At 57.9% G+C, this 27,404-nt stretch overlaps 2 protein-coding genes across 6 annotated transcripts in view; one reads left to right on the top strand and one right to left on the bottom strand.

The window, feature by feature from the left end:
* AATK (apoptosis associated tyrosine kinase) overlaps positions 1 to 27,404 on the bottom strand; it is a 48,185-nt gene that overhangs the window by 14,388 nt on the left and 6,393 nt on the right. For 4 of the 5 annotated variants that reach the window (XM_030828275.1, XM_030828277.1, XM_030828276.1 and 1 more), the window contains exon 2: positions 2,909 to 3,042. In XM_030828275.1, coding sequence (XP_030684135.1) covers positions 2,909 to 3,042 — 134 coding nt within the window. Of the gene's footprint in view, positions 1 to 2,908; positions 3,043 to 27,404 lie in introns of those variants that run through there. The other variant, XM_030828280.1, reaches the window with a different exon arrangement.
* Positions 25,039 to 26,482, top strand: LOC115838393 (translation initiation factor IF-2-like). The gene is made up of 2 exons (XM_030828284.1): positions 25,039 to 25,937; positions 26,049 to 26,482. Exons 1-2 carry the CDS (start codon positions 25,144 to 25,146, stop codon positions 26,197 to 26,199), a joined length of 945 nt encoding a protein of 314 aa, XP_030684144.1. The 5' UTR covers positions 25,039 to 25,143; the 3' UTR covers positions 26,200 to 26,482.

The raw sequence follows: 27,404 nt of genomic DNA, 5'->3' as shown, positions 1-27,404 counted from the left end.
CCCCACCAGAGGCTCAGTTGTTCCATGAGGGACCAGAGGCAGATCCCAGAGCCAAGAGGACCCATCTCAGACTCCAGAAAGGGCACGATGAGCTGTAGGCACCAGCGCCTCGGCCTGGCCTCAGTTCCCCCATCCCTCCCTGGTGGGCAGCCCAGGCTGAGCCCCACCTTGGGGCCTGAGGGCCTAGAGACAGGGAACCAAGGGACAGAGGTGAGGGCACTGAGGCCAGCTGGCCCTGCCCATCCAGAATCAGCCCCCAACACCTCTCAGCTACCCACATCCCCAGCAGCCCCTCACCCTGGGCCCTGCCTGGGGTCCCACCCTCCCATGGGGCAGCTTCGAGGACAGGAATTCCACCACCCCCTGCCCCACAGTCCTGTGGGAGAAGCAACTAAGTGCCCCCACCCTTGCCGGGACAAGGAGCATTCCTGGGTGCCTGGGAGCCCAGAGCCAACCGGCCACCTTCACCCTGGGCAGCCCACCTGCCACCGCCATCTGCCTCGGCAGCCCTGGACCTTCACCTGGTGGCCGCACCACCTCCGGAGCTCCCAGGACTCCTTAAGAGCCTGGCCCCGTGCAGCCTAGGGCTGGGCCACTCCCTGCCAGGCTGCTATTTTGAAATGTAGTGGCCGCACCTATATAGGGGAGACCCCGCCCCCAAGTCCAGGGTACATTCCTGCGCTGAGAGCTAAAGTCTCCAAAGTCCTGGGCCCAGCTGAAAGTAATTGCTCCAGGCACACAATGACAGCCCCAATCCCTGAGCACTCAGTACAGCCTCTGTCCCTCCTCACAACCCCCAGTGCCCTGGTGGGGAAACTAAGGCTCAGAGGGACCAAGGGACTTCCAGCTGGATCCTGGCCAGCACCCAGGCTGGTGAGTCCGAGGACAGGCAGGTGCAGTGGGAGGGGAAGCCTGGGCTCCTCATACACTACTTGTGACCCTGGGGACGCCTCCCTTCCCTGGGCTGCAAAGAGAAGGGTGGGTGGCTCTGTCGGTATTCCCGCAGGCCAGGCCCAGCCTGCACTTTCAGAGCACACAGCCACTCAGGGATGGGGGACGCAGGTGCTGCGTGGACAACTCCCCCTCCGCAGGACCCAGGACACCACCTCAGAAGCCCCCTCTTGGCCCTCCAATCCCAGCCCGGCCCCGCCCGCCTAGCCTTTGTAGAGAGGCCCAGGACTCACACTCTCTCTCCCTGGGGTCAGGCCCAGGCTCCAGGCATTACCTGCTGCCCCGGGGCCAGCCGGGTCCTGCTGATGCAGCGTGCAATCAGGTAACACAGGGTCAGCATTGGGGGCCTGCCCAGCCCCTTCCCACAGCACAACTCCCCACCAGGGAGCCCGGCGCAGGCCCCCAAATCCCAGGAGGGAGCCCAGTGTGGAGGAGGCAGGACTTCCCAGGGGCACACTGGTGCTGGAATGTTCCGGGCACCATGTTCCCAAGGAGGTGAGGAGGGCGCAGGAGGAGGAGCTGTGGCCAGCCCTTGTTTGGGGCCTTGTTCTTACAGTGCCCCGAGGAGGGGCCACTTATACAATAGCCCCACTCGTCCCACCCAGGCCCCACCTCCACTCCTGCCCCCGCCAAGACCTTGAGGCTCTGGCCTCAGGATCCCCAGGAAGGCGCCTGCGCTGCCTGGCCCGGTCCCTGGTGCCAGCAGGTCAGGGGCACATCCCAAGGGCAGGGTGGGGCTCTGGGCAGGAGCGCAGACCCCACAGCCTGGGGCCACAGCTTTGCCCCCCAGGCACGCAGCTTCTCACTGGTTGATGGGGCCTGGGCCACCTCAGAGGACTCTGGAAGGATGAATGGGCTGGAAAATGTGGCCTTTAGAAAAGGCAAAAAGACCACATCCAGCACCGTCACCTGCCAGGCCAGCAGGACAGGTGGGCAGAGCCAGCTCCTTGGTCCACTCTGTGTCATGACATACCAGGGGCAGGGAGGACTCTGGGACTGTCTCCAAAATGGGGGTGACGCCAGCTGCGGCGTGGGTCACTTAGTAGGAAGGCGCCCTGAGATACGGATGGGGTGCTGTGCGCGCTGCAGAATTCCTCCTCCCACCCTCCTCCTGGCGTAGGAATCCGACCTCTGGCCCAGGGGTGGGGCTGACCCCCGTGGGCGTGTGAACCACCGGAGGTCCAGGCCAGGGTGTCATTTGCTCATCAGCAGAAATAGGACCCATGGGGACTCTGGGAGGGGTAGGCGATGCTGGCTGGGGTTCTTTCTGCCTGGCCCTCCCTGCTGCTCAGTTACAGCTGGAGGTGGGCTGGGGGTTTGCAGGGGGAGGAGCAGTGCTTGGCACCTGGCCTTGGCCTCCAGAGGGGCAGCCTAGTGAGGCCAGGCCTTGCCCTTGGCGATGCTCCCTAACCAGCAGGCTGGGCTGTAGCATCACACACCGCCCCCTCCAGAGGGCAGAGATACCCCAGGCAAGGTAACTCCAACCGGCAAGAAGGTCCCTGTGCCAGGAAGCTTGTCTGGGCGGCCCGGACTCCCCTTTGCAGATTGAATTCGGAGGGACGTGAGGGCCCCCTGCAAAGGCGGTCCTCCACCAGGATTCGGGCCTCTAGGGAGGCAAGCCCCCTCCCCCACACCAGCTCCAGAGCCCCGGACGCCCCCTGCAAGGCTGTCCTCAGCCTGGGTGAGTGCTCAGGCCCAACCCCAGGCCAGAGTGGGAGCGTCAGACCACGCCCCCACAGAGGGCCTCAAAGTCAAGGAAGCTGGGGCAGGTCCCTGAAGAGGAGCTATGGAGTCCCTGGGCCAGGGTCCACGTGGTCCCCAGGTGGCCCCACGGCGACTACGGCCACCCAGCAGCCACCTTGATGGCCCCAGGAAGGAGGGAAGCTCAGGGTCAAGTGGACGCTACAGGCTTCGCCCGCAGGATCCCACGGCAGCTCTCGCAGCCCCCAGGCCTCACCTTGAACCCGATGCCGCCCTTCTTACAGCACAGGCAGGCCAGCATGAGGACGATGACAGCGAAGAGCCCGGAGAAAGACACAGCCACCACGGCGAGGGAGGACGGCCAGGACAGCTCGCTGAGCGGGGCGCCGTCTGCGGGAGAGCAGCGCGGTGAGAGTGGCCATGGCTGAGGGCCGGCCGGGCCCCTGTCCCTGCTCTGGGCTCCACAGCCCTGCCTGGACTTGCTGCACGCCAGGCTGGGCCTCAGCACCCTGACCTCTCACCCCAGACCCCACACCTCACAGTGTGGCAAGCAGGTGGCCAGAGCCTGCAGTCCTGCAGCCAGCCACTGGACACCGCCCTGGCCTCGCCAGGGGGACATGGGGTTGGCAGAGTGGCCAGAGCCTGCCCGGTTCTCAATTCTCAGGTTCACAGATATCCCTGAGAGATCAGGGTCTCAGGGGCTACAGGGGGACCCCCATCTCCCTCCCGGATCCGTCACCCCATCTTGCCCCTCTGGGGCTGGGAAGGGGACATGGACTCTGTCAAACACAGGAGACCATGTTGCTGGCTGCTGGCCACACCCCAGGCTCTGGACAGTGGGGGCTCAAGGCCCTTCCAGCCTCTGAGGTGCGGGGACCTCGCTGTCCCTGAGAAGACGGTGCTGCCTCTGCTAGGCAGCAGGGCTCCTGCATGCCACCTGGTGCCTTGAATCTGTCCCCTTGCCAAACCCACTGCCAGGCCCCTCTGGTGCTGTTTCTGTCCTGGGAACCATGGGGAAACCCCTTCTGCAGCTGCTGGTCCACGGAGCCCCTAATCCCAGAGGGGAACTGACAGTAGAGCTTCCCTCCCAATGCCAGAGTATCGAGCTGAGCCTGGCTTCCAAATCAGGACCCCTGAGCTGAGCCAGGATTCGAGGAAGCTCGGTCCATCTGCCGCCCACAGGATGGCATGGTGGGGGCCAGCCTGGGTGTCCCCTGGGCAGAGGAGGGCACATTGACCCGCTGGCTCCATCCCCTGGGCCTGCCCCGTCCCACCACACCCAGCTCCAATCCATGCCCTTCCCTAAGAGCTTTCTGTCCGGCTGCCCTCCACTTGGCCCTGGAGATTTTCCGGCCACCCCCAGTGCCTCTTGCCACTGAGCACCTGCAACTTCTCAGCTCCCAACACCCCATCTCCTGGCCCAGCACACCCCTAAAGGTGTTGTCATCTCTACCCCACTGGACAAGCCAGGAAACAGGGTCAGTGCAGGCGGGGCTGCCCGAGGTGGCACAGCTGACCTCGCCTGGCGTGCTCTGCCAGGGCTGCAGGCTAATGGGGCATCTGGGAAGGCTGCCTGGAGGTGGCGTGAGCTAGAAGACAGTGAGGGCAGCCTGGGCTTCCTGCTCAGGTCTCCAGGTTGTTCCCCACACACGAGGAAGAGGGGACCAGGACAGCTTGGAGTGAGGACCAGACAGGGCTGTGGGGACAAGGAGGCAGGAGGCAGCCAGCAAAGCAAGACCCGGGTCACCGGGGAAGGAAACCAGCTCTGCCGCACATGGAGAAGAGCCAACAGGTGGGGCTGTGAACAGATGTCATCCCAGGCGAGGTTTCCAGGATGTGCAGGCATGCATGTCATGCGTGTGAGGACACCCTGCATACCGGGTGAGCCCCCCTGTGTTATCATACCCCCCCTCCGTGTTCTCATACCCCCCCGTGTTCTCATACCCCCCCCGTGTTCTCATACCCCCCCGTGTTCTCATACCGCCCCCGTGTTCTCATACCCCCCCGTGTTCTCATACCCCCCCCCCGTGTTCTCATACCCGCCCCCCCGTGTTCTCATACCCACCCTGTGTTCTCATACCCAAACGGCAGGAACACAGGCAGGGGCTCACGAGGCGCTCAACAGGCCCCGCCCTCCGAAGCAGCCCGTGCCCTCCGAAACTGCGAGTTGCCATGGTGCCCATCTCCCAGGTTCCATCTGGTACCCACCTGGCATCAGTCCACACCCCTCTGCCAACTTCACCCATGCCCTCCTGGCCCCTCTCCTGGCAGGCCCTTCCCTCAGGGGACACACTGGATGAGTGAAGGAACCTGTTTGTGGTCTTTTGGGGCCAGGATCTGGCCTCCTGTCCTCAGAGCTGGCAGAGCCCTGGGGCTGGACAGGCCACCTGCTGGGCAAAGAGCAGCCCCAGGAGGCCCGACCTCAGCCTCCCCCTTAACCTCCCCTTCGGACCCCACTTCGGCCACCCTGGACTCCCCTCCCATGGCCCCATCCCCTCCCTGGTCCTCCCCTGAACGGAGGCAGCTGGCCTCAGCCTCCCCACCGACCTCCCTTTCAGACCCCACCTCAGCCACCCTGGGCTCCCCTCCCAGGACCCCATCCCCTCCCTGGTCCTCCCCCTTATGGAGGCAGCTGGCCTCAGCCTCCCCTGCCGCCAGGTTCCCACCTCAGCTACCCTGGGCTCCTCCCAGCAAGACCCCATCCCATGCCTGGTCCTCCCCTGCACTGAAGCAGCTGGCCCTGGGGCACGGCCCTGCTATGAGTCCCTCCTCCCCTCTAGAAGGCCCCGGTCCCAGTGCTGGGCGGCCATGGGGGGGTCATTCAGCACCACGTGCTGACTCAGTGGAGGGCAGAGGTGGGCAAGGACACCAGGCAGGCCTGCCTGTGAGCACAAGGCCGTGTCCCTGAAGGTGGATGTGTAGGGGTGGGGGATGGCCACACAAGCCAGCCAGAGGCTTGCAAGGAGAGACGGCACACCTAGGCTTTCAAAGCCACAGAAGCGGTCGGTTTCTGGAGCCCCTACCAGTGCCCAGAGCAGCAGAAACCACAGCGGTTCCCATCTGAGGGTCAGAGCGGCTGTCCGAAACTGCAGAGACCCTCCCTCATCAGAATCACTACCACCCTTGCCGGGCGCGGTGGCTCATGCCTGTAATCTCAGCACTTTGGGAGGCCGAGGCGGGTGGATCACTTGAGGTCAGGAGTTCGAGACCAGCCTGGCCAACATAGTGAAACCCCATCTCTACTAAAAATACAAAGATTAGCTGGGTATGGTGGCACAAGCCTGTAATCCAAGCTACACAGGAGGCTGAGGCAGGAGAATTGCTTGAACCCAGGAGGCGGAGGTTGCAGTGAGCCGAGATTGCGCCATTGCACTCCAGCCTGGGTGACAGAATAAGACTCCGCCTTAAAAAAAAAAGGAATTACTACCACCCCACTTCGCAGATGAGGACACTGGGGCCCGTGGAAGTGAGATGGTTTGTCCAGGACACCAGCGAGCCTGGTGACCACAAGAGGACCCTGGGCAGGGGAGGGGGGTTCCCACAGTCTCTCAGCCACAGGCTGCCTCCCTCAGGCCCACCTGCTCTCGGCCACCCTGGCACCCACAGCCGAGTGCACCCGCTGCCGCCTCTACATTCCTGGAGCCTTCTCCGTGCCCTCATCAGAGGTACCTGCTGCCTGAGCCCTGCTGGCTGTCAGCTTGTAAGACAGACCAGGCTCTGACCCCAGATGCCAAGGGCCAGGCCTAGTGCCCTGGGAACCGACACCTGTTGTAACAATCCAGCACAAAAACGTGCCCATGTATGTGCATGCATGAAAACACATGAAACACACATGCACACACCACGAAAACACGTGAAACATACATGCACACGTAGCATGCATACAACCATATGTGTGACCGTGTGCACACACTGTACACAGGCCAAGACACGAATGTTCATGCACAGACATGCACACACACATATGCATGTGTGCATAACACAAGCATGCACACATACCCACACACGCATGCACACGTACCTACACGGGCACACACCCACACATGCACACAGACACGCATGCAGGCACACACATACCCACACACGCACACCCACACACGTGCACACCCCCCACATACGCACACATGCCCACATACATGCATACAAACTCACATGGTGCACCACACGCACGTGTGCACACACGCACGGACACATATCCACACACGTGTGCACACAGACATACCCCCACACCCACACACACACCCACACCCACACAGGCACAGACCCACACACGCGCACACATAGCCCCCCACACACACGCGTACACATACCCACACGTGTGCACACACCCACACCCACAGATGCCTACACACACGTACACACACGCAGACATACCCACACAAGTGCATGCACACACCCACCCACACAGTGCAACACCACACATGCACACACATGTACCACACGTGCAGACACACCCACGCGCACACTCCCACACGTGCACACGTGCACATGGGCACACATGCACACATACCCACACGTGCATGCACACACCCATACATGCACAAACACACCCACACACGCACACTCGCACGCGCACACACACCCACACATGCGCACACATACCCACACGTGCAGCAGACCACCATGCCGCACACACCACACCACACACGTGCACCCACACACATACCCACACCCACACCACCGATACCCACATGCTCACAAACCCACACGTGTGCGCACACATGCACACACATACCCACATGCACACGCACACCAACACGTTCCCACACCCGCGTGCACACATCCACACACACGAGCACACACACCCACATGACCACACACCCCCATGTGCGCACCCACGTGTGCAGATAACCACATGCGCACACATACCCATACATGCACACACAACCACACATGCGTAGATACCCACACGTGTAGACACACATGTGCACACACACCCACACGTGTGCAAACCCACACACACGCACATGCGTGCACGCACACACATGAATGCACACATGTGCACACACATCCCCTGGTTGTGTCCACTATCGGCCCACTCAGTAGGTATCATCATCCTCACTTTATGAGTATGAAAACTGAGGCTCAGGGATGTCACAAGCACACCCAAAGGGTGGCCCGGCTCTGCCAGCTCCACTGCCCTGCTCCAGACACCATGCCTGCCCTTCCACAAGCCACGCGGGAGGCCCCACTTATCTCCTTGGGACCAGCCCCCACTAGCAGGTGGGGGGGCCTCTGTGGGGTCTGCTTGCCTGTCCCTCTCATTAATGCCTCATTCTTCCCAGATGCGAGAAGGGGTACCTGGGACCTCAGCCCAGAAACTCGTGCCCAGGAAGACACAAGTTGCACATGGCTTTGTTTCTGAAACTTCTTGAAAGCCCATTTAAACCAGCATCCCAGTGTTCAACCCTCTGCTGCCACACACACCGCACAGTGTCCCCCAGGCTCTTCCAAGCCCGGCCCTCTGCTGCCACACATGCCGCGCAGCCCCCAGGCTCTTCCAAGCCCGGGCCTCTGCTGCCACACATGCCGCACAGTGTCCCCCAGGCTCTTCCAAGCCTGGCCCTCTGCTGCCACACATGCCGCAGTGTCCCCCAGGCTCTTCCAAGCCCGGCCCTCTGCTGCCACACATGCCACGCAGCCCCCAGGCTCTTCCAAGCCCGGCTCTGCTGCCACACATGCCGCCCCAGGCTCCCCCCGCTGCTGCCACACATGCCGCACAGTGTCCCCCAGGCTCTTCCAAGCCCGGCCTGGCCATACTGCAGTCCCCGGTCCTCCCGCAGGCCTTACGAGAGCCCAAGTAGCTGCACTGAAAGGTCACTTCAAAGCAGACCCCCCAGCCCTGGTGACCCCTGCTGATGCCCCAGCCCTCCACTGCGCTGCTGAGGCTGTGCACCTGGCCATGGTGAGAATGGGGGCAGTTCTGCCTCCTCTGCAGCTGGGCTGGAGGATGCCTATGTGAGCCTGCGGTGGATACACCGTGACACCAGCATGCACACACGTGTCCAGGCTGTGGCTTCCTAAGGCAATTGTCCACACAAGGAACCAGGGCCTCACCCATGGGGGGTAAAATGCACCAGGATCGTCACAGCCCATGAGTCCTCTGTCCACCAGCCTTGTCCACTGGCGCTGAATCGGCCATCCTTAGGACCCCCAGAGGGTGACTCTATTTCTTTTTGTTTTAGAGATGGGGTCTCACCGTGTTGTCCAGATGGGAATGCAGTGGTGTGATCGCAGCTCACTGCAGCCTGGAACTCCTGGCCTCAAGCAGTCGTCTCCCTGCCCAGCCTCCCGGGTAGCTGGGATGAGGGGTTTGACAGGCATGTGCCATCCGGCCTGGCTGGTGACTATTTCTACTGTTCCTGCTGTGTCTCTTGGTCTGCACTCTGCTGTGAGGGAGGGCAGGGCCTTCACCCCCACTTGCTTTTTTCGTATCAGTGCTCAAGACACTATCATTCCCATTTACTTACATCACACTTAGCGCTCCTTTTCATTCCAATGAGCTGTAATGTGTTACTATAATTGTTTAGTTTGATTCTCAAATTGCCCCAGATTTGGTAAGGGGGCACCTGGTATATGCAGAACAACGGCCCCTAGAGCTGTCCGCCTCCCGATCCTTGAAACATGAGACTCTGGGTGCCTTGCATGGCAAAAGGAGCTTTGCAGGTGGGATTAAGGTAAGGACCTGAGGTGGGGCCATTAGCCCAGATTGCCAGGTGAGCCAAGGTCATCCCGAGGGTCTTTGGACGAGGTAGGCAGGAATTGGAGATGAGAGGAGAAGTGACTGCAGAATCAGAGGCCATGGGGACCGTGGGGACTGTGGGGGCCGTGAGCCATGGGGCCGTGGGGGCCGTGAGGGCTGGGAGCTGTGGATGCGAGGGGCTGAAAAGGCCAGGGGTGGACTCTCCCTAGAGCCCAGCCTCCACCGCGTTGACTGTAGCCCGTGAAACTGACTTTCGGCCGGGCGCCGTGGCTCACGCCTGTAATCCCAGCACTTGGGAGGCCAAGATGGGTGGATCACCTGAGGTTAGGAGTTCAAGACCAGCCTGGCCAACATGGTAAAACCCTGTCTCTACTAAAAATACAAAAAACTAGCCGGGCATGGTGGCATGTGCCTGTAATCCCAGCTACCTGGGAGGCTGAGGCAGGAGAATCGCTGGAACCCGGGAGGCAGACGCTACAGTGAGCTGAGATTGCACCACTGCACTCCAGTCTGGGTGACAGAAACTCTGTAGCCCCCAAAAGAAAAGCAAGTAAGTGACTTTCCATTTCTGACCTCCAGAACCTACAATAATAGATTCCGTGAAATCTGTAGTCAGTGGCCACAGCGGCCACAGGAAACTCACACAACAGCCCTTCCAAGGGCCTCCCCAGCAAAGCCTTTGTGGTATCTGCCCCCAACCCCTGTGCCTCCTGGGACACAAGACAGGCCCAGCAAGGGTGGGGTGCCACGGAAAGCTTGGTGGCTGGGCAGGTCCCCAGAGGGTCGCCATCAGTCCTCAAAGACATGCTCAGACGCAGTGGCTCAGGCCTGGCACCAGCTGGTCCCAAGGTGGGGGTGGTGAGGGCACATCTGCTGTGCATACATGGCTGGATGCGCCGGGGGCAGGTCCAGATCAGCTTCAAGGACTCTGCCCAGGCTAACCCGAGAGGCCTCTGGTGCCAGCAGTTACTTTTTTTTCTTTCTTTTTTCTTTCTCTTTCTCCCTGTCTCTTTCTTTCTTTTTTGACAGAGTCTCACTCTGTCACCCAGGCTAGAGTGCAGTGGCATGATCTCAGCTCACTGCAACCTCCACCTCCCCAGTTCAAGTGATTCTCCCACCTCAGTCCCCCAAGTAGCTGGGATTACAGGCACCTGCCACCACCACCCCCAGCTAATTTTTGTATTTTTAGTAGAAATGGGGTTTTACTACGTTACCCAGGCTGGTCTCGAACTCCTGACTTCAGGTGATCCACCCGCCTTGGCCTCCCAAAGTGCTGGGATTACAGACATGAGCCTCCGGTCCTGCTCTTTTTTTTCTTTTTTCCTTTTGAGACAGAATCTCGCTCTGTCACCCAGGCTGGAGCGCAGTGGTGCAATCACGGTTCATGGCAGCCTCAAACTCCTGGGCTCAAATAATCCTCCCACCTTAGCCTCCCAAGTAGCTCAGACCACAGCCTTGCGCCACCACACCCACTAATTTTTACATTTTTTTGTAGAGACAGGTCTCACTATGTTGATCGGGCTGGTCTCAAACTCCTGGGTTCAATCGATCCTCCTGCCTTGGCCTCCAGTTTCAAAATTAATGTCTATTTGGCCATTGTCCGGCTCTGGAGCGTTGGCTCTGCTGAGGTTGGGGTGGGAAGAGGCAGAGCCAGCCACAGGGAACTGGCAGGGGACCACGAGCAGGAAAGAGAAGGTGCTTGTGGTGGAGACACCCCCAACAACAGGCTGCCAGCTTTGAGTCAGTCTCCCCCTCCTGGGAGTGGCCCCTCACCTGTGAGTCTCCCTGAGCAGTGAGGACCCAGCACCACCCCCACCCCAGCAAGCCAGCCTCCCTGTCCCCGTCCCCCAAAGTCCACTTTACTTATAACCACCCTATCCACGGAGGTGTGGACGCATCGTCGGTGTGACCCTCACGCCCACCAGGTGGCACTCTCAGCCATTTTACACAGGCGGTGGAGAGGACAGGAGGCTCCCGGGACTCTGGGCCACGCACAGCTGGCCTCCCTGCTCCAGGCACAGCGTGGCCTCAGCTCAAAACACAGGCATGGTCCAGGATGGTGCTTGCTCAGGGCAGAGCTGGGGGATCCCAGCTTGGGGTACCATAGCCCACAGCGTTGCCGGCACACGGCCCTCCCTCAAAGGCCATGGGAGAGTTCCGAGAGTGGCCTGGCTGAGCCTGAGGGTGGCCCCACAGCCCAAGCCCTTGGCCAGGTCCCAGGCAGCCTGTGCGGGACCCTGGAGTCCCGGGACACATCACCTGACCTGGCCCAGCTTCTACAGGGCTGTCCCTAGGACCGGGTGCTCACTGCAGCACAGGGTCGCCCTGGTCAAAGCCAAGAGCTAGAAAGTTTTCTGTGTTGGGTCCAAATGCACTTCCCCTCAACCCCATCCAGCTCTGCCTGGGGCCACGCAGCCCCCACCCACCATGTCCACACAGCCCCGCCTCCCCGGGCCATGCAGCCCCACCTCCTGTGGCCACACCTGGTCCTCTAGCCTCCTCGGCCCCTCTGGCTCCACAGTCTCTCTCCTCAGCACGTCGCCCCACGGTTAGCAATCCGCACCCCTGATGAGGCCAGGACTGTGTAGAGTCCAGGGGCCCCACAGTGGGTGGCCACAGGGTGTGATCCCCACGGGGTAAGGCGAGGCCTCCACACTCTCCACCCACACCGCCTCTTCTGGAACCTTGGGCCCTGCCTGCCCGGGGCTCCAGGCTCTGCTCACCCATCGGGTATGCCTGGCATGCCCCGTGGGTGCGGGCGTGACCCCCATATGCCGGCTCAGTCTGAGGTTCCAAGGCTCCCGGCCATTCCCCCCACAACAGCAGGTGCGCCCAGGATGAGCACGGGACCAAGGGTTGCCCCTGCATGCTTCCTCCACCCAAGCTGCCTTCCCACAGGGACGGGTGGCCAGGGTGGCCAGCACACAAGGTGTGGCTCTCTGCCCCCACCCCTGTCCCCGCTCGGTCCCTCAGGAAGCTTCCTGCTAAGTGGCTACATGCACCCCTCCAGGAACTCGGGGCTCACTCCCCTCCCCGAGGCAGCCTCTGTCACCTTTCGTGGCACCAACAGCCAGGGTCTCTTACACAGACCCGGCCTGACCCACACCCCCAAAAAATGCCCCCAAAATGTCCTCAAATCACACAAACAAATGGGTCAGGATCAGCAAAGCTGCAGATGGGAGCCTGGGGGTAAAGATCAAGGCCCCTTGTCCCACCCCCGACACTGCTCTCCCCATCGCTCTGTGCTGGTCGGGTGTTCACACCTGGGGCAAGGTAGCCGGGACCCTGGGGAGAGGGTGGCCACATCGTCAGGGCACAGCAGGCCTGTGGGTTGCCGAGAGGACACAGTGGCCCCTGGAGGCACCCCCAGGCGGGGCCGCTGCAGCTGGGACAATGGAGAGGCAAGGGGACCAGGCAGGGGGCCTGCAGGAGCCCACGGGGCTCCCTTGAGAGCCGCCCACCCACTCTCAGTGCCGCACCCCACCCCACCCCCATTCACGTTTCCAGCGTAGGAGGAGTTCACCTTCATTGTTATTAAAGCTTCTGTCTTCAGATCCACACCGGAGAGTGTGGCAAAGTCTGAGAGCCCGGCTCACTCCTGTGAATCACAGGCTACAAAGTCCAACGTGCTGGTGCCCATTACAGACACTGCCTTAGACAAAGCTCCCAGGTGAAAGAAGCTAACAGTGTGGAAAAAGAAAGCACAGACAGGAAATTTGCCCTTCCAGCGTCAAAAACTACAATAATTAGAACCTCATAGTGCTGGGGCCAAACCCACCAAAATCTGGGCCTGGCCATGCAGAGGATTCCACGCTCCATGAAAAGCCTGACTTCAGGCCGGGCGCAGTGGCTCATGCCTGTAATCCCAACACTTTGGGAGGCCGAGGTGGATGGATCACTTGAGGTCAGGAGTTCAAGAACAGCCTGGCCAACATGGTGAAACTCCGCCTCTACTAAAAATACAAAAATTAGCCGGGCGTGGTGGCAGGTGCCTGTAATCCCAGCTACTCAGGAGGCTGAGGCAGGAAAATCGCTTGAACTCCCGAGGTGGAAGATGCAGTGAGCCAAGACTGCGCCACTGTACTCCCTGCCTGGGCTATCGATAGAGCAAGACTCCATCACAAAAAAAAAAAAAAAAAAAGCCTGACTGCATAACTTCAGATTAAATTATTGTAAGGTAGATTACAGCATCTTAAAAGAAAATAGGTAAATATTAGGTTTCTAAATGGAGAAGGATTTTTAAGCTAAAAGCAATGGAAGGGATCACAAAAGAAAATATTGAAGGCTTTGGCTCCATAAAAATGTCTGTTCCGGCCGGGCGCAGTGGTTCACGCCTGTAATCCCAGCACTTTGGGAGGCTGAGGTGGGCGGATCACCTGAGGTCAGGAGTTCGAGGCCAGCCTGACCAATATGATGAAACTCCGTCTCTACTAAAAATACAAAAATTAGCCGGGCGTGGTGGCATGCTTCTGTAATCCTAGCTACTCAGGAGGCTGAGACAGGAGAATCGCTTGAATCTGGGAGGCGGAGGTTGCAGTGAGCGGAAATTGTGCCACTGCACTCCAGCCTGGGCGACAAGAGCGAAACTCCATCTCAAAAAAAAAAAAAAAAGTGTGTTTGATAAAAGCCCTCAAATTAAAGGCACCACAGCAAACCGGAAAAAGCAATTTACAGAAAATGTGTCAAAGAGCTGATGTCATGACTACACAGAGCACACAATCAGTAAAAAATAACTAATACGTTAAGACCCCAACATAAACAAGACTGGGTGCAGTGGCTCACACCTGTAATCCCAGCACTTTGGGAGGCCGAGGCAGGCGGATCACTCGAGGTCAGGAGTTCGAGACCAGCCTGGGCAACATGGCCAAATCTCTTCTCTACAAAAAAATACAAAAATTGACTGGGCGTGGTGGTGGGCACCTGTAATCCCAGCTACTTGGCAGGCTGAGGCAGGAGAATGACTTGAACTCAGGAGGTGGAGGTTGCAGTGAGCCAAGATCACACCATTGTACTCCAGCCTGGGCGACAGAGCGAGACGCCATCTAAAAAAAAAAAAAAAAAAAGAAAAAATTAGCTGGGTGTGGTGATGCACACCTGTGGTCCCAGCTACTCAGGAGGCCGAGGTGGGAGGATCACTTGAGCTCAGGAGGCGGAGGTTGCCGTGAGCCGAGATTGAGCCACTGCACCACAGCCTGGGTGACAGAGTGAGACCCTGTCTCAAAAACAAAAACCACAAGCAAACAAACTATGTGAAGTCAGCTCACAAATGAGGAAATACAAATTGCCCAACCCGGCAGGGCACAGTGGCTCACGCCTGTAATCCCAGCACTTTGAGAGGCCGAGGTGGGTGGATCACTTGAGGTCAGGAGTTTGAGACCAGCCTGGCCAACATGGTGAAACCTTGTCTCTACTAAAAATACAAAAATTAGCCAGGCATGGTGGCACGGGCCTGTAATCCAAGCTACTCAGGAGGCTGAGGCAGGAGAATGGCTTGAGCCCAAGAGGTGGAGGTTGTAGTGAGCCGCCGAGATCGCACCACTGCACTCCAGCCTGGACGACAGAGCAAGACGCCGTCTCAAAACAAACAAACAACAACAAAAAACCAAACTGCCCAATCCGGGAGAAAATGTTCAGCCTTGATCATAAAGAAATGCAAAATTATAACACATCCAGCTTCCAGACAGCGTGAGTTTTTAGAAGCCAGTAAATCAGAACCGGCGGCCCAGGCCGTTTGGTGGATGTTAAATCAGAACAGCCTGGGGACCTGCCTTCGCTCCAGCCAAGTAATTCCACGTCTGGAAATTTACACTAAGAAAATAACCAATAACCTAGAGGGCACACGCATCCAGAATAAAAATAAAGTAAGGAATGAGAAAGTGGACTCCACAGATGGAAAAAGCTGTTTGCACAGAGATGTTCATTGCAGTGGTGTTTATAAGAGCAAAAAAGAGGCCAGGCCAGGTGGCTCCCGCCTGTAATCTCAGCACTCTGGGAGGCCGAGGCGGGCAGATCACGAGGTCAGGATATCGAGACCATCCTGGCTAACACAGTGAAATCTTGTCTCTACTAAAAATACAAAAATTAGCCGGGCGTGGTGGCAGGTAACTGTAGTCCCAGCTACTTGGGAGGCTGAGGCAGGACAATGGTGTGAACCCGGGAGGCGGAGCTTGCAGTGAGCCGAGATCACGCCACTGCACTCCAGCCTGGGCGACAGAGCGAAACTCCGTCTCAAAAAAAAAAAAAAAAAAAAAAGTAAAAAAGAGCCTAAATGTTCAACAGTAAAAGAATGATGAAATAAAAACAATGGTATATCTGCAAAATAAACCATAAAAAGTGAATTTAAGACTATGTTTTAGGCTGGGTGAGGTGGCTCACACCTGTAATCCCAGGATGCCAAGACTGGCAGATTGCTTGAGCTCAGGAGTTTGAGACCAGCCTGGCCAACATGGCGAAACCCCATTTACAAATACAAAAAAAAAAAAAAACTAGCCAGGCATAGTGGCACACGCCTGTGGTCCCAGCTACTCCGGAGGCTGAAGTGGGAGGATCGCTTAAGCCCGGGTGTGGAGGTTTCAGTGAGCTAAGGTCGTGCCACTGCACTCGAGCCTGGGTGATGGAGCAAGACCCTGTCTCAAAGAAAAGAAGGTGTTTTAAACAAACGGGAAGATATCAACGATGTTATGCTAAGGAAAAGAAGCAGGACGTGCAGGACGCCCAGGACCAGGGCATGAGGGAAACGTGTCATCGTGACTGCAGGGCCTGGTGTATAGATAGAAGTGCATATACATATTTGATGAGCTTTGACGTCTCATAGATGTTAGGATTAATGAAATTACACACGGTCACCATGCGCCGTTTGGTTCTCTTCCCTCTACCCTCAGTAAGGGTAGAAACAAGAAGCAGGACATAGAACTATTTACAAATCCTGATCACAAGTTTGTAAAAAAAAAAAAAAAAAAAAAAAAAAAAAAAAAAAAAACAGAAGCTGGGAAAAAATACCCCAAAGCAAGAAGAGTTTGTCTTGGGAGGTAGAAATCCAGTTGGTTGCATTCTACACTTTCACATTTTCTACAACAAGCGTGCACTGCGTTTAGAATCAGACGATGTATAATTGTATTTGATTATCACTCAAACCCGATGCCATCACTGCTGCCTTTACAGAGCCGCGCTGGACGCAGAATGGCCACCTGCCCTGGGGTCTCCGTCCACTTTCCGCCGCCCCCAACACGCTCAGCCTCCCACTTGCTCCTCTATCCTGACATGTGGTCCCAACACCCCCGGCACCTTGCAAAGCGCCTGATGTGGTCCTTGGAGGAGCCCACCCCTGTCCACAGGGACCCTCCCTGCCCGAGACCACAGCCCAGGCCAGCTCACAGGGAATGTCCGCTGGACCAGTACCAGCCTCTAGGACTACCGGCTGGACTTGAAGCCACGCATGGCTCCGGGACGAGGTACCTGGGGATGAGCCCCAGGGGTTCCCCCAATGGAAGGCACTGGATACAGTGTGGGAGGGGACACCAATGCCCTGAGGTGCCTGTGGCACACCTGGGGCAAGGAAGGGAAGGAGCACAGAGACACACTGACACACACTTGCACACACACACAGGTGCTCTCACAGACATGCACACACACAAATGCACACGCTCCCACTCATGGACACATTCGTACATGCACACACTTGTGCACACACACACACCCTTGCCTGTGTCCACAGTCCTGCTCTGAGCCAGCAGGACCCACCCAAGTGTCCAAGGAGCAGGTGACCCTGCTAGTGAGGAGCTTGGGAATAGCCCCCAGCTGGGCAGTGGGTGAGGTGTCCCCAGGTGAGGAAGACACGGAGACCGGGGGTGGAGGTGCCTTAGCTAGGCCAGCAATGGGGCAGCAACCCAGGCTCTGTCCTGGGAGCACCCTGGCCGAGCTCTGGGTTGAATGTGTCCCATGACTGGCGAGCAAAAGGGACAGCCATCCCGAGAGCTGCATTCCGCGGGTCCGGGGCAGCCCCGCCAGCCTCCTCCAGCTTCTGGGCACCCCCTCCATTGTCCTCAGCCCACCCATCCCGGGCTGGACCCTCCTCCCCTGAGCTGGGGCAGGTTCCCTTCCCTGACCCCAGCACGTCACCCACCACCACAGCCTCCAGCCCCGTCACCAGGCCCAGTGGCCACCGCCCACACCCGACACCTTCATCGGACTACCCTGGAGTTTCCCAACCATACACAGCTGAGGCTAGTTCCCCATGCGGTCCTGCCTCCTGCCCTCCCCAGCCCTGTGGGAAACCTAACCCCTTCCCCCACTCTCACACCCAGCCCCCCGAGGAAACCCAACCTCTAATCCCTTGTCTTCTCTCCACATCCTCCAGCCCCTTGCAGGCCTCCAACCTCCACCCCAAGGCACCAGCCCAGGGGGACCCTGCTCACGCCTCCCTGGGGATCTGCACTGTCATCCACCATGGCCATTCCTGACCTAGATCACAGCCACTTCTAAAAGCACTGCCCGTAGCACCCCCAGCCCACCCTGGGCTTGGCTCCCATGGCCGTGGGCTCACAACAGCCCTGGGTGCCTGGAGCCTGTGCCCTCATGAGCTCTGCTCCCTGCTCACGCCTGTCCGGGCTCTCTGCTTGTCCAGGATCCCCTTGGAAGCAGGGCCCGAGGCATAGGGCACTCCGGAACCCCCACTGGAAGGGCAGTCAGCCCCCACCAGCCCAGCCTCAAAATGCCCGGTGCCTCAGTTTCCCCAGTCTACCTGGAGGGGCAGGTCCCTCTGGTCTGACAGCTCAAGCCCCCGAGGAAGGTGAGCAGCTGCCCCATCAGGAGGGCCGTGACTTTTTAATGGGAAATAACAAGTGAGTCCTCACGCCGTGGGACCACTGCGGACCAGCCTGGTGCCTCCCGAGGGGACAGCACACGGCTCCGTGGATACTCGGTGTCCGGACAGGCAAATCCAGACACAGAAAGTGCGTGGGTGGCTGAGGGGAGGGGGAGGGGGATGCGGAGGGACCACCGATGGGTGCGGGGCTTCCTTCTGGGCTGATGAGAATGTTCTGGAACTAGAAGCAGTGGTGGTTTCCACACCATGGTGAATGTTCTACAAGCCCCTGAGCTGTTTGCTGTAAGATGGTTATTTTGTATTATGTGAATTATACCTCAATACATTTTTTTAAGTAACAGTTTGACATCCGTGTGTCAATGCTGGGTGGGGACAGGCGCCCCACTCCCCCATCCTAGTGCTACCCCCAATCCTAGGACTCCCCCATCCTAGTGCTCCCCACCCCATCTTAGGGCACCCCCCGACCCCAGTGCTCCCCCATCCTACTCCTCAGTACCCCGGCAGCTCACTGCCCATTCCCCCAGACCTCCTTCATGCTCCACCCACCAGGGATGCTCCCTCTGGGAAGCTGCCCAGATCCTCCCAGAACAGGGACTATCTCCACAACAGGCTGTCCTGTGGGACTCCCCTATCACAGCCAGAAACCCTCCACTGCTCACAACCATGAAGAGCTCATTCCTCATCCAGCGGCCCTGGGGGCCTCAGGCGCCCCCTGGCACTGCCACATGGAAAGGTGCAGCACAAGGGGTGGTCAGCAGGCTGGAAGTGGGCTCTGGCCCCAAAGGCAGACAGACGGGAGTCTCTCTACCTGGGTGGCCAGCAGGTGGGCCTCGGCGGGGCATCTGAGGACCTCCTGGCACCAGGGTCCCCTTTCCCCTGTCTGGTGATGCAAACAGGATCCCGTGCAGGAAGGAACTGGCGCAACCCTGGCAGGCATGCCGCTGAGTCGAGGGCAGACGGCACTGGGGAAGTCAGCATGTCCAGGGGTCAGGCCAGTGTCCCTGGGAAGCCCAGGGTGGTCCCCATTGTCTGTTACTTACACCCCTCTCAGTTGCAGGCTGAAGTAGCAAGATTCTTGGGGTTCCTGGGGCAGGAGAAGGGAGGAAGGGGTACTCTGTGCCCCCCTACGAACCACTGTGGGGCAGACGGAACTTTGTGGGCTGGGGAACAGGATTTCTCTGCAAAGGTTTGCACAGGGGCCCAGACACAGAACAGTCTGAGAGGAACAGAATTCCTAAGCAGAGACACAGAGTCACTTTTCCAGGTGGAGAGACGGAAACCGGGTGTCAGCCAAGCCCCACCTGCACAGAACCCAGGCCCAGCCCCCCTGTCTCCCCCCTCACCCCTCCTCCCCCACATCCCCAAGACGAGGTGAAAAGACACATCCCTCAGAAATGAAAGGACAGACCCGGTGCCTGGAATCAAGCATTAACTTTTCTATGACGCAAGGCTCCCTGGGGCTGGGGGGAACCGTGGCCGGGGACACGTGCACACACTTGTGGCTCAGACGCATCCACAGGGCAGCAGGCCACCTGACGCCAGGCCGCCATGCGACCCAGTTCTTCAGAGGCCCGGCCTCCCCGATCTGGCTGGTCACTTGGGCCCATCTGCCCCCAGCCTCCCAGGACAAAGGCTGTGTCCAAAGGAGACCCTGACCCCAAGAGCCGGAACTGCCCTGGGAGTGATTAAGGAGGGGCTTGGATCATAATCCCGAAAGACACCGTCTCAACACCATCATCCAGAATATGCTGAAATCCCTGAAATTTAAAATCCCCAAAAGCACAGTCACCGGAGGGTTGCGTCATGTTAGGCAGAGCTGGGACCCTGAGATTGTCTTTATTTGGAAATTAAGTGTGCTCTAGGGAGATGCCCGTGGTGGCCAGGTTGACAAGGGTGGCCTTCGATTTGGGTGTCAACTCAATCATAGAAGAAGTGAAAACACAGGCAAAAAATACAAATCTCCCTGCCAAATTATTCAATCACATGAGACTTCCAAACCCCTCACAGGCAGTGCCACGCTTGCCTTCAAAAAAAAAACAGCCTTTGGGCCAGGAAAGGTGGCTCATACCTGTAATCCCAGCACTTTGGGAGGCTGAGGTGGGCGGATCACTTAAGGTCAGGAGTTCGAGACCAGCCTGGCCAACATGGTGAAACCCCATCTCTACTAAAATACAAAAAAATATTAGCAGGGCATGGTGGCACTCGCCTGTAATCCCAGCTACTTGGAAGACTGAGGCAGAAGAATCGTTTGAACCCGGGAGGCAAAGATTGCAGGGAGCCAAGATTGTGCCACCGTACTCCAACCTGAGCAAGAAAGCATGACTCAGTCTTGAAAAAAATAAAAATAAAAAATCCTTTGGCCGGGAGTGGTGGCTCACACCTGTAATCCCAGAGCTTTGGGAGGTTGAGACAGAAGGATCACTTGAGCCCAGGAGTTTGTCACCCACCTGGACAACATAACAAGACCACGTTCCTACAAAAATTTAAGAATCAGCCAGCAGTGTGACTTGAACCTGTGGTTCCAGCTTGTTGGGAGGCTGAGGCGGGAGGATCGCTGAAGCCCAGGAGGTCAAGGTTGCAGTGAGCCACCACTGCACCAATGCACTCCAGCTTGGGCCACAGAGCAAAACCCTGTCTCAAGAAAACAACAAACCACAACAAAAGTCCTTTGTCAGAGAAGAAGAAGAGGAATTCAACCAGGTCAGCAACCTCAGAACCAGACGCTTGCTGACACCAACACTCCTTCCTGTTACAAAGCACATTCAGCGGTGAGCTGAGCTATCCTTGGGGATCTGACCACCGGAGAAGATGGATTCTAATATTTAGTACTAAATCTAACAGAAAACCAGTGCATGCTTCACTTTGCCTAATGGATGGCACCTTCCAAACCGGCCCTGCTGATTTTTTTTTTTTTCTTTTTTTGAGGCCGAGTCTCGCTCTGTTGCCCAGGATGGAATGCAATGGTGTGATCTCGGCTCACTGCAACCTCTGCCTCCCAGGTTCAAGTGATTCTCTCGCCTCAGTCTCCCGAGTAGCAAGGATTACAAGCATCCACCACCACGCTCAGCTAACTTTTGTATTTTTGTAGAGACAGGTTTCACCATGTTGGCCAGCCTGGTCTTGAACTCCTAACCTCAGGTGATCCGCCTGCCTCTGCCTCCCAAAGTGCTGGGATTACAGGCATGAGCCACTGTGCCCAGCCTCCATCCCCACTGATTTTTATCAGCTATATATAATTCATGCCCCTGTTGGATTAGGAAATTCCAGAGCTTTCCTGGCTTGTTTCTGTATTAATAACTGGGAAAAGTACAGCACCTTATCAATATTTATTTGAAGATTTGGTGGACTTTGTGGAAGAAAATGGATTTCAATAGAGTCCCCAAACCATGACAGATTTGGAATTAGGTGTGATCAAGGTTTCTAACAGTGAATTTGAAGATGTCACCAATAAAGTTTGTCTTTTCTGTTCAGCCCAATGCACTGGGCAGAAAATTCAGACGAGACAGGAACTTCCGTTTAAAGATGCGTCATTTGCCTGCGTGGGCGTTCCTCCTAGCTGATGACACCCCGGAGCGTTCAGGGAATTAACAGCTGCATTTGCCCTAAGAAGCCGGGGAAGTTACTGACTGGTTCGAAAATACTCGTGCATATGGCAGGATGAGAGGATGCTTTGTGACGGTGTTGCTGCTCTGTCACCAGCACTATCTCTGCCAAATCTGTGGTCTGTGTATGAGGCCCACGTGCAATGGACCTCCCGTACCCCAAACAACACAGAAGCGCGGCACGGAAGATGGGAGAATCTAATGAGAATGCTCATGCGGTATGGGCTGAATCACAGAAGAATTTCAAAAAGAGCAGTGACAGCTCATGCCTGTAATCCCAGCACTTTGGGAGGCCAAGGCAGGCGAACCACCTGAGGTCAGGAGTTTGAGACCATCCTGGCCAACATGGTGAAACCCCGTCTCCACTAAAAATAAAAAATACAAAAGCTAACCCAGTGTGGTGACGGGCACCTGTAATCCCAGCTACTCAGAAGGCTGAGGCAGGAGAATTGCTTGAACCCAGGAGGCAGAGGCTGCAGTGAGCCAAGCTCAGATCGCATCACTGCACTCCAGCCTGGGCAACAAGAGTGAAACTCCGTCTCAAAAAAAAAAAAAAAAAAAAAAAAACAAAACAAACAAAAAAAAAAACAGAGCAGTGCCACGTAGAAGATGAACGTGAGCGTCTTCTCCAAGGAGAGCCACAGCCTACGAGAAAAAAAGCAGCTACTCGTCGAAATGCACAGCCTCACCATGTGGTCGTGAGAGGCAGCCAGGTCTTAGGGACTGTCTCTGCAGCTGCCCGTCACCTGGCCCTGCCATACCCTTTTTCATAAATCCAACTTTCTTTTTTTCTCTTAGTTTTTTTCCCACTATTTTTTGTTTTTTATTTTTTTGAGACGGAGTCTTGCTCTGTCACCCAGGCTGGAGCGCAGTGGCACAATTTCGGCTCACTGCAACCTCCACCTCCCGGGTTCAAGTGATTCTCCTGCCTCAGCCTCCCATACAGGCGCCCGCCACCACGCCCGGCTAATTTTTGTATTTTAGTAGAGATGGGGTTTCACCATGTTGGCCAGGGTGATCTCAAACTCCTGAGCTCAGGTGATCCACCCACCTCGGCCTCCCAAAGTGCTGGGATTACAGGCATGAACCACCACACCCAGCCTTTCCTACTATTTTCTTTTCTTTTTCTTTCTTTTTTTTTTTGAGTCAGAGTCTCGCTCTGTTGCCCAGGCTGGAGTGCAATGACATAATCTTGGCTCACTGCCACCTCCACCTCCCAGGTTCAAGCAATTCTCCTGCCTCAGCCTCCTGAGTAGCTAGGATTACAGACTTGCGCCATCACACCCCGCTAATTTTTGTATTTTTAGTAGAAACGGGGATTCACCATGTTGGCCAGGCTGGTCTTGAACTCCTGACCTCAGCTGATCTGCCAGCCTCGGCCTCCCAAAGTGCTGGGATTACAGGCTTGAGCCACCGCGCCTGGCCCTTTCCCACTATTTTAAGTGGTCAGCATTACTTCTTATAGCTCGCTGTGCTCTGCACTTCATCTCCGAATCATTTCCAGTGCTGGAGGTGTAAACTGCGTGGAGACCTTTAGAGGGTTCTCATTCATCTTGTGCACTTTTTGCGTGTTTGACTCCACAGATGTGCATCATCACGGCGCTCTGCTGTGCACAGAAACCTTGAACTTCCTCAAAAAATGAAGAGATGTCCTGTTCGTACATTCACATTTGGGCAAGATAAAATTTCTCAAGACCCTGGCTCTTGTGGGCGACTGCACGTGTGGCGGTGACCATCGAGGTTTCTGACGGATCTTGTCAAGAGACTTAAAGTCATCGTCACAGTATTTCAGACGAACGCAGCGACGCGGCCAGGTGCACACGATTACCCACCATAGTAGCACGGCTTCATAAGTTTCCCTTTTTAATACATTTTACCTATTAATTTTATTTTTTTTTGAGATGCAGTCTCACTCTGTCACCCAAGCTGGAGTGCAGTGGCGTGATCTTAGCTCACTGCAACCTCTGCCTCCCGGATTCAAGCGATTCTCCTGCCTCAGCCTCCCGAGCAGCTGGGATTACAGGCCCCTGCCACCACGCCTGGCTAATTTTTCTATTTTTAGTACAGACAGTGTTTCAACCATCGTGGCCAGGCTGGTCTCAAACTCCTGACCTTGTGATCCACACGCCTCGGCCTCCCAAAGTGCTAGGATTGTAGGCATGAGCCACCGCGCCAGACCTATTATTTTTCTTAATAAGGTCTCACTCCGTCACCCAGGCTGGAGTACAGCGGTGCCATCACAGCTCACTGCAGCCTCGAACTCATGGGCTCAAGCAATCCTCTCACTTCAGCCTCTCCAGTAGCTGGGGCTACAGGTGTGCACCATGCCCGGCTAAGGTTTGATTTTTTGTAGAGATGGGGTCTCATTGTGTTGCCCAAGCTGGCCTTGAACTCCTGGGCTCAAGCGATCTTCTTGCCTCAGCCTCCCAAAGTGCTGGGATTACAGGTGTGAGCCACTGCGACCAGACTAAATGTCTTTTAAAGAATCTTTTAAATCATTTTTTCCTGAATTCCGTTTCTGGAATTTTGACCTTTTGGGATTTCCACACTCAGGATGATGGCACTTGGGACTGTGTCTTTTGGGATTCAATCGGCTCCTGCTAGAGAGAGCTCAGTCCAGCGGACCCCTCCTCGGCCCTGATTGCCAGTCAGGCACGAAACTGAGGATCCCCTCCCCAACTCAGAAGTGGAGCCCTGGGCAGGGGTGCAGCAAGACCCCACAGGCCTCCCGACACCGGGGAGAGAGGGCGGGAGGAGCCTCTGGGACAGCGACGGTGCCCCCACAGGCCCCGGACGCAGCATGGTGCCCAGCCCTGAACCATCCCCAGTCACTCCCGAGACCAGATAGATGTGAGCATCTGCCACGTGTGATTCTGGGTGGCAGGTGAGGACGGAGCAAGGGCTGTAAGTCACCAGACGCCGCCCCCGGCAAGAGAGGGGAGCCCGAGTGTCCACGGATAAGGAGGATGCAGGCCGCCCACGGTTATTTTTAGGAGAGGCCACATAAAATGTAAGCTTCCGGGACAAGCCCAGGACATGGCAAGGTTCACAGGCCCGGGCCGGGTCCACCCAACACCACGGGCACTGCACCAGCCCATGCACACGCTCGCCTCCAACCCAGGCCTGCACGTGCTCATAGATGCACACGTACCCCTCCACGCACATGCCCGCCACACACGCTGGCAGCCCCAAGGTGGGCATCCAGCCCTCCCCCAGCGCTGGGACCAGCCCCACTCTCTGCTGCAGGGAACCCCCACTCTCTGCTGCAGGGAACCCCCACCCAGTCCCCGGGGGTTACCAACCCAGCATCTCTAAGTCTGCCTCTCCTGCCCCTCGACAGCCAACCCTGCAATCAAACATGGATGCCCAGCCCAGCCCAGCGATGGAAGCAAGTTCCACCAGCTGGACACTCACAAGGGACGTCCCCTCTGTTGACGCAAGACACAGCCCAGGCCCAGCCTCCATCAGCATCAGATGCCCCAGGGCCTACCCCAAGGCTGGTCCAAGGGTGGGACGGGCACCTGGAATGCCCCCGGTTCCCCAGGAGGCTGATCCCTGAGAGCAGAGAAGCCCTCAAGGGGCAGGCAGCTCCAGGTAAGGTCCCACAGCCCCCATCTCTTCGCTCCTGGCCGGTCCCTGCTCGACGCACACTGTCCCCCAACACCTTGGCCCTCAGTCCCGCTCTTCCTGGGGGCCTACCCTCCTGTGCATCTCGGGACGCGGCCCTGACGCAGCCTGGCATCCAGCTGGCCCCCTACGGACCTGCATGGATGGAGTCCCTCCCTCGGTGCCGGCTGGGCAGCGGCAGGGGGCTGCCGGGCTCAGGCTTGCCAAGGAGGAAATGGGCAGGTCCACGGCCAGGGCGGCCGAGCGTCGCGGATGCATGCCGGCCACGGTTATTTTTAGACAGGACTTGCAGGGCCGCCTGTCACAGAAGGAAAAATAAAACAGAGTCTGACGCGCCAGTTCGGGCTCCAGCAGCAGCCAAGCATCTCGCCAGACCCCACGGCAGAGAGCAGGGCAGGGCCCAGCCTCCAGAGCCAGAGTCGGAGCAGGATCCGTCCTCCCCGTCATTCATCCCTGGGGCCAGGAGCTGCCTGCAGGGACGCCTGCCTACAGGCCACAGAGATTCCAGGCAGCTTCCCAGGGAGAGAAGGTACCTGAGCCTGGCGGTGTGCTGGTCAGTGTCTGCACCCAGCAACCTGGGAAGGAAAGCGGGGTGTGTGCTGGCCCCTGGCGCAAGTGCTCCCACCTGGACCCATTTCAGGGTGGGGGCTGCTGGTGCTCAGCCCTGCACAGGGTCACAGGAAGTGCAGCAGGCCACCTGCTCACTGCACACAGACCTGAGGCCTCGTGTCCAGGACCTGCCCACCGCCCCGAGCCTAGCTCCCACAGGCCAGCTGGCCAGGGCTGCCTGACACCAGGTACAAACCACCAAGGAAATACCTCCAACGGGCACTCGCCTGAGGGGCTCAGAAGGGCTGGGCAGGCCCTGGAAAGGCTCCTGGCATCTTTCGCCACAGAAAGGCAGACAAGACCACCATGGGCAGCCCCCACATGCTCACCAGCCCTGGTGTTATAAAAACAGCAGCCGGCGCTGGCGGGAGGGGAAGCCGTGGAGGCACTTGTCCGTGGGGATGGGGGCAAAATGGCACCACCTCCTGGAAGCTCCCTGGACAGTGCCCCACAGCCACACGCCAGCACCCCGATCCCTGGGGCCGCTATACACATAGCAAAAACCGCAGGACTCAAAGAGTCAAGGCCACAGGACCCTGCTTATGAGACAGACGTCCAGGCCAGGCGCCCGGAGACCGAGACGGATCGGTGGCTGCCAGGGCTGGGGGCTGGGGACAGGGGATGGGGAGCGATGCCCTCAGGCATGGGGCTTCTGTCGGGGGCAGGGATGCTCCACCAGCTAGCCGTGCCATGGCTGCAGTCTTGGGAATGCAGGAAAGCCCCAAGCTGCTCACTTGACACAGGTGGGTCCTTGGTATGTGAATTACCTCTCAGTAAAGGGGCCCTCACTACAGCGTCCACAATAGCAGCCCACGAGACAGCCCACAACTGAGCATCGTTCACAGCAAGCGAGCAAGCGAGATCTCCAACATGCGGCAGCTGGGAGGGCGCCGGCGGCCTGCGAGTGACCCGCCGCGTGGCGGTCCGGGGGGCAGCAGCGGGGGCTCTCGGGGGCTGGGCCTGCCGCTGCGCAGGTAAATCCAATGGGGGAAGCCCCGGACCTGCACCCCGGAGGCCAGAGCGTGCCTGTGTGTGTGCCGTGGTCACTAGGAAGCCACACGCCTTTTTCCCAGGGAGTTCGAGGAAATTCCACGTGGGCCTCACAGCCGAGCCCAAACCCTAAGCAGGCCCCACCGGCTGCAGAATCCGCAGGACCAAGTACAAAGGGAACCCAAGGCCCCTTGTTCAAAGTCACTAAGAATTCCCAGAAGCCAGAGGGGCCCCACCGAGCACAGGCCCTCGTCGGAGGGTCCTCACACAGAGGACGGCATCCCCAGCTCCATCCCACAACGGCCTCAAGCCACAGCCTCAAACCATGGCCTTGGCACAGAGGTGACTCGGCAGAGCCCTGGTCCCAGAGCGGCTCCCCTGTCCCCCAGCCTGGCTC

This window comes from Nomascus leucogenys, chromosome 14 (assembly GCF_006542625.1).
Source record: "Nomascus leucogenys isolate Asia chromosome 14, Asia_NLE_v1, whole genome shotgun sequence".
Lineage (NCBI taxonomy): Eukaryota > Metazoa > Chordata > Mammalia > Primates > Hylobatidae > Nomascus > Nomascus leucogenys.
The sequence above is the reverse complement of the archived record's forward strand: the minus strand, read 5'-3'. Positions and strand labels throughout refer to the sequence as shown.